Source organism: Indicator indicator, chromosome 40 (assembly GCF_027791375.1).
Source record: "Indicator indicator isolate 239-I01 chromosome 40, UM_Iind_1.1, whole genome shotgun sequence".
NCBI lineage: Eukaryota > Metazoa > Chordata > Aves > Piciformes > Indicatoridae > Indicator > Indicator indicator.
Genome location: NC_072049.1, coordinates 1,081,387 through 1,088,126, shown reverse-complemented (window position 1 = coordinate 1,088,126; position 6,740 = coordinate 1,081,387). Strand labels below are relative to the sequence as shown.

General features: G+C 63.2%; 1 protein-coding gene across 1 annotated transcript; it reads right to left on the bottom strand.

Moving 5' to 3' along the window:
* Positions 1-2,472: 2,472 nt before the first annotated feature.
* Positions 2,473-3,771, bottom strand: LOC128978883 (protein S100-A4-like). Its single transcript, XM_054396919.1, has 2 exons — positions 3,631-3,771; positions 2,473-2,637 (listed from the first exon to the last, which is right to left on the bottom strand). The coding sequence occupies exons 1-2, from the start codon at positions 3,769-3,771 to the stop codon at positions 2,473-2,475; spliced, it is 306 nt and encodes a 101-aa protein (XP_054252894.1).
* Between the last annotated feature and the right edge of the window lie 2,969 nt (positions 3,772-6,740).

Sequence of the window (6,740 nt, the reverse complement as noted above, 5' to 3'; positions counted from 1 at the left end):
AGGCGAGCGGCGCCCGGCACAGGGATTTATAGCCCTGCGCTGGTGGGGAGGCACCGGCGCTGCTCCGGCTGCTGCCTGGACATTGGTTGGCAGAGCAGGAGAGGAAAGCCTGGGCGCAGCCCCAACCCTCCCCAAACCAACCTCCCGCGCTGCCGGGAGCGACTGGGTTGGGTTAGAAAGAGCAAAATGTGGCTCCCGGAGCTGGACCGGGGGGGGTCGGCTGGAGGAGAAGCCTTAGGGACAAACGATGAAGCAAGGGGCAGCGGTGGGCAGCTCATCCCACGCTCCCCGTGCCACACGCCAGGGGTTTGGCAGCATCCCTGGGGATATCTGGAGCCATGCGAACCCGAGCGGAGCCTGTCCAGGGCTTTGTTGTGGGGGTGGAGTTTGGGGTTGGGGTTGGGTGAGGCTTTTGTCTGTTTTTAGCCCTGCTCGGAGCGTTTCCTTGTCCCAGCCCACGGCTGCGTGCCACAGGGCTCCGTTGTGTAACGGAGCTGGTGTGCCCCAGGCACGTGGTAGAGCTGCAGGGCAAAGCCAGGAGCTGGAAGCTGCCCTGGGGTTGGGTCTCCACCACGGTGACAAACCCCAAATGTCCCCAAGCCTGGCTGGGACCCCTCGGGCCAGAGGTCGCTGCTGCTGCAGGGAGCAGAGAGAGAAAACCAAGGGTGAAGCCCTGCCGCCAGCTCCAGGCTGCTGCCAGCTCCAGGTTGCTCCTGGGGGGTGCAAAACCTCTCCAAACCCCACAGAGCATCTCAGGAGGCTGAGGAGTTCTTTGAGGACCATCCTGGCAAGAGGAAGGCCCAGGGCTGAGGCTCCTCTGCCTGTCAGCACGGGGAGGGGACAGGAGCTCTCAAGAAAAGCCCTGGGAAGAGGCAGAGCAAAGCCTGGAGACGCTGGAAGGAGCTGGGGGTTTGGGGACAGGGTCTGCTCTGTCAGACAACGATGTAGAGTCTCTGTTAAAGGCTTTCTGGATCTGGGAGAGGTTCTCCAGGGTTTTGAGGCTGCTGGGGAAAGCTGGAGAGCAGCTGCAGACCGGCCCAGACCTGCCGAGAGCTGCTGCAGCTATGGGCTGGGCACAGGCTGACAGGGCAGGAAACTGCAGCCCCACAGCTCCTGGAGGGCTCAGGCTGACCCCCAATGAACTCCTCCCAGAATAGGTTTGGCCACATCCCAAGGGGGCTGAGGGGCTCCTCTGGCTGCTCATGAACAGCTCTTCTTGGGGGGACTGGAGGTGGGGAGCAGGCTGCCCAGAGAGGCTGTGGAGTCTCCCTTGGAGGCTTTCAAAGCCCTCCTGGATGTGTTCCTGTGTGACTTGCCCCAGGTGACCCTGCTCTGGCAGGGGGGTTGGACTGGGTGGTCTCTGGAGATCCCTTCCAAGCCCTGGTTCTGTGATTCTGGCATCTGTGCCCTGCACAGACCTGGCACCTTGCTGCCTGGTGCCTCCAGACCAGCTTTTCCTCCCCAGACCCAACACATTGCCCTGGGCAGCTTCTGCCAACCCAGGAGCTGAGCTGGGCTCAGGGAATCACAGAACCATGGAATCATTTTGGTTGGTGAAGACCTTTCAGATCTCTGAGCCCAACCATTATCTAAGCCACCAAGGCTGGAAGCTGCTCTGCTCTGAGCTGAGCACGCCCAGGACCTCCCCTGAGCCAGCAAGGATGCTTTGGGGTGGGGGTGGGGATGTCTGAGAAGGTTGCTCCGAGGCAGCTCTGAGCTGTTTTGCTCAGGCTCTTCCCAAAAACAAAATGCCTGAGGGGCTGAGCTGCAGCGTGGAAAATCCCAGGGAGCTGCAGGAAGCCATGAGTCACCTCATGAGCTGCCCATGGACACCCAGCCAGGCCTGGCCAGGCTGGAGAGCTGGGGAGAGGAACCTCATGAGGGGTCCTGCCCCCAGGGAGGAACAACCTCCTGCAGCAGGATAGGGTAGGGAGGGACCTGCTGGGCAGCAGCTCCACAGAGAAGGATCTGGGGGAAAACAAGGAGCCAGCAAGGTGCCCAGGAGCCAGCAAGGTGCCCTAGTGGCCAAGGAGGCCCCAGGGGTCTGCTGGGGGCATTCAGAAGAGTGTGGCGAGCAGGGCAAGGGAGGTTTTGCTGCCCCTTCTGCTCTGCCCTGGGGAGGCCTCATCTGGAGTGTTGGGGCCAGTGCTGGGCTTCCCAGTTGCAGAGGGACTGGGAGCTACTGGGGAGAGTCCAGAGGAGGCTGGGAAGGGGCTGAGGGGCCTGGAGCAGCTCTGTGAGGAGCAAAGCCCTGGGGCTCAGAACCTGGAGAAGAGCAGCCCCAGAGGGGATCTGAGCAATGTGGGTGCCCTGCTGGAGCAGGAGGCTTGGAGGAGATGATCTGCAGAGGTCCCTTCCCACCCCCCATGGTGGCACCCCCGAGGGCACACACCCCCTGCTCCTCACACTCAGCCTCTGGAAACCTTTTATTGAAAGCCCCTTGGGGACACTGCAGGCAAGGCCAGGGGGAGGTCACTTCTTGCGTGGCTGCTTGCTGGGGGCGTCCTTGAAGAACTCGTTGAAGCCCATGGTGATGCAGGCCAGGAAGCAGACATACTCCTTGAAGTCCACCTCACTGTCCTTGTTGTGGTCCAGGTCGTTCATGAGCCTCCTGAACTCTGCCTCATCCATTTGTTTCTGGGGGGGAGGGGGATGAGAGGTTTTGGGGTGCACAGAGAAGCAAGGTGCTTCCCCCTCCAGCCCCTCTGCTTGCAAGGAATCACAGAGGCAGTGAGGCTGGAGAAGCCCTCTGGGGTCATCCACTCCAACACCAACCCAGCACCACCATGGACACCAAACCCCATCCCCAGGTGCCATGGCCACAGGGTCTTGAACACCTCCAGGGCTGGGGACTCCACCACCTCCCTGGGCAGCCTGGGCCAGTCCCTGACCACTCTGGCAGGACAGAAATTGTTCTTTGTGTCTAACCTAAACCTCCCCTGGGGACATCCTGAGGCTGTTTCGTTTTGTCCTGTCTCTTGGTACTTGAGAGAAGAGCCCAAGCCCCTCCTCCCTGCAGGAGGAGGAATGGCTGGAGCCTGGGCTCCCTGCCCTGCCTGGGAGCAGGGTTTGCTCCTTGCCTTCGGAAGGAGGTAGCCTGTGGGGAGGCAGCTGCCTTGGCCCTGGTCTGGGGCATGCTGGCACAGCTACAGCAACAGCAACAGCCTCTGAGTCACCAGAAGGTTGGGCTGAGAAGATTTCTCCTCCCAGTTCAAACCACAAGCCAAAAGGGGAAGTCAGAAATGGGAACTGGAGCAGGATCTCCATCACCAATCCAAACAGTTCACTGGCTGTAGGAAAGTTAAGTTTCCTTTTGGGCTGACCCTGCTCCAGCTCAGGTCCTCCTGGCCTCATCCCTCCTTCTCCCAAGGGCTTGCCCTGGAGTCTGAGGTCTGACCATGGTGAGATGTGGTGCCCAGGAGCACTTCCAGCTCCAGGGATGGGCACTCCACCACCTCCCTGGGCAGCCTGGGCATCTCCCCACGTGTGGGGAGAGAGACTGAGCTCAGCATGGAGGCTGTGGGGAAATCCAAAGACCACCCCAGATTGCCACTTGGTTTGCTCCAGCCCCTGCAGCAGCTCCTGCCAGGGCCTGGGCATCTCCAGGGGCCCTTCCCCACAGGCACTCACGCTCCCAAAGACAGGCAGCTCCTTGTTCAGCAGCTCCTTCAGCTCAGCCTTGCTCAGTTTGTATTTGTCCCCTTCCTTCCCCGAGTACTTGTGGAAGGTGGTGACCATCACAGCCATCGCCTGCTCCAGGGGGCACGCCATGCCAGCCTCCTGTGCCCACAGGGAGAGCAGCGGGGAGGGGGTCAGGGCTGGCAACGGGGGGCTGTGTCCTCCCACCACCACCCTGCCCAAATCGATCGGCTTCAGAGGGGTAACTGCAACCCCTGTGCCCCCGGGGAGGTGTTTGGGGTGCAGGGGGGTGGCCTGCAGCTGCAGGAGGAAGGGGAGGAAGGGGAGGAAGAGGAGCAGAGACTCACCGGGCACTGGTCGGGCAGAAGCCAGGAGCTGGTGCTGCAGCAGGAGCTCGAGGAGCATTTATAGCCCAGGCAGGGGGCAGTGCCCGAGCTGCCCCACGCTGCCCCTCGCCCCGGGGCTCTCCCAGCAGCTCCAGGCAGTGGTTTCGCCCTCGCCTCATTCTTGCCTAACGAGCTGTGAGATCTCATTAGCAGGGCCGGGGGCTGGGTGCTGCTGGGCTTACTGGGGACCAAAGCAGAAGTCGAGGGATGGGACAGGGACTGGGAAGGGTTGGAGCATCCTTTGGGACTCCCCAGAGCTGGTCACCAGCTCACACCCCCCTCACCCAGCCTGCTGGGTGGCCCTGATGGTCCCAAGACAGAGGGTCCCAAGCAGTCCCACTCCAGTGCTCTGCACTGAGGCTCATGGCTCCAGCAGGCAGCACCAAGCCCCAGCCCATGGCCTGAAGGTGACCTTGCTGGCACCTCCCCAACGAGGTGTGCCACAGCTCTCCTGGGAGGTGGCACTGCTGGAGGTGAGGGCTTGCTCCAGGTGGTTGCCACCCGGGCAGGAGGTTGCTCCTGGGGATGATTTTCCCTGAGCCCCTCTGAGATGTTTGTGTTGGCACCCACCAGATCCTGTGTGCTTTGGAGGGGAAATCCTCAGCTGGTGCAGCCCAAGGTGGCTTGGCCTGCAGCATCTGGAAGACAACTAACTCCTGGGGACTGCAGAGGAAGGGTCTCCTCCTCCTCCTCCCAGAGCTGGGCTGGAGGGGACCTTGGGAAACAGATCTGGAGCATTTCTGAAATCTTGTGCCATGTGGGACCTCGAGGCTGGGGCATCACCAGGGCTGGGTTAGCAGGTGGCACAGGGTGCCTGGAGCATGGCTTTGAGCTCCCTAAACCAGGGCCAGCTGCAGATCCTGGCAGCCCCATCCCTGTCCCATGTCCCTGCAGCGTCCCCTCCCCGCCTGCCACACGGTGCCATGCAAAGCGCCCCCGGGGTCTTTCCAGGAGGAGCACCCAGGGCTGCAGCTGCCGAGCTCGTGGGCACATGAGCCACCAGCAGCCCCTCCTGTGCCCCCCAGGCTCCTCACGACCCACATTTGCTCCAGGAAGCTCCAGGGTAGGACAAATGTCACAGCACAGGCGTGACTGCTGGGAGGGGAAGCCTGAGTGAGGCAGAGGGAGGACATCCTGAGTCCTTTCCATGCCCTGCGGCCAATCCTCATCTAGAAATGTGATGCTGGGCGCTGGCTGCCCCTCACCCTGAGGATCCCTTCTGGTCACAGAGGGTCCTGGGACTCCGGATGCCACGGGGCTGCAGGGATCCTGTGCGAGCACCCAGCCGAGCCCCACTCGCAGCCTGTGAGTCACCAGCCCTGCCCACGGCAGGATTCCTCCAGCCTGACTCAGCCGCAGCCCCGCCCAGCTCCACCAGCTCCCACGGGGCACCCCCAGTCTGCCCAGACGCCCCCAGCACCGCAGGTGGGCTGCTGGGCAGGGGCCAGGCAGGAGCCGGCAACGCTCAGCAGGGTCAGTCAGAGGGTCTGGCAGGATGGGGATGGGGGTCCTGGCTCCAGGGCGCTGGCATCCCTTCTGCCACAGGATTGGAGGTCCCAGGGGTGCCACCGCCACACTTGCAGGCCCAGTGCCAGGTCCCTTCCCAGTGGAAAATCCCCAGCAGGCTCTGGGCTACCAGTTTGGGCTCTGGCCAGCCCCGTGGGTGGCACCGCGCGCTGCCGGGGGTCCCGGCACACGGAGCTGTTCCCATCCATCCCGAGTGGGGCACATGGAACGTGCTGAGGTGCAGCACAGGAGCTGGGGTCCCCCTAGATGCCCCAGTCGGGGCTGGGGTGACCTCGTGGTGCAAGGATGTGGGGACATAGACCCAGGATGTTCCAAAGCCTCCGTGGGGACATGGAGAGGATCGCCCAGGATGTGTGGCAGCAACACCCACGCCCTGTGCCCCGGGGTGCGGGGAGGCTGCTGGGGTGCTGCGGTGTCTGCTGACATCTCGTGGTGGTTCCAGCAGCCTCCGGGACGTCCCTGCGAGGCCAGAAGGCTGTGCTGGGAGTTGTGACCAACCCCAGAGCTTGCCAGCGCTTCGTGGGTGAGGGGGGACAGGGTAACCTCCTCCCTCAACCCCCCACATCCCCCGGGGCGTGTGCGTGCTGTGGGGCAGCCCCAGGAAGGCCGAACCTCAGCGCAGCCTCTGCTCCTCCAAACTTTATTGCTGCAATAAATAATCACGGACGGTGCTGCCCGACGGCACCGCCCCCCGAGCCCCGGTGCCAGAGCAGCAGGCAGGGCAAACCCTTCACCAGCTTGAGCAGGGGCAAGGACACCCTTTTCCCAGGAAGATCCCCAGCTTTGAGGGGGGGCTCCAAGGGTAGAGGAGGTCCTAGTTGTGATGGGTTTCTGCCAGCGGGGCTGCGGCCTCAGGGTCTGAGAACAGAGGGAATTCGCGTCCTGGAGGAGGGGCAGCCTCGCCTTTTGCTTCTTACCCGGCAGCCCGGCAAGGACAGGGCTTGGGGAAGCAGACGACGGCAGGGGTGGCATGGCGTGGGGCAAGGAGGAGCACCCCGAGGCCGTCGTGCCCTCAAACCTCCCGGCCCCTGGGGTCTTCCCGCCCCGATCGATCGCAGCCCGGCACGGCTCAGTCAGCGGAGCCGCGGGAGCTCGGTCTGCCCCGGGGCGAGCCGGGGTTCGGGAGCAGGAGGGGTGAGAAGCAGGGAGCTACGGAGAAGCAGGGGCCGAGCCCGGGGGAGGCTGTGC

Coding starts and splice junctions, on each gene's coding strand:
- LOC128978883 (XM_054396919.1), bottom strand. CDS start 3,771: ATGGCGTGCCCCCTGGAGCAGGCGATGGCTGTGATGGTCACCACCTTC. Junction 2,638..3,630: donor AGCTGCCTGTCTTTGGGAGC/GTGAGTGCCTGT, acceptor CCTCCCCCCCAG/AAACAAATGGATGAGGCAGA.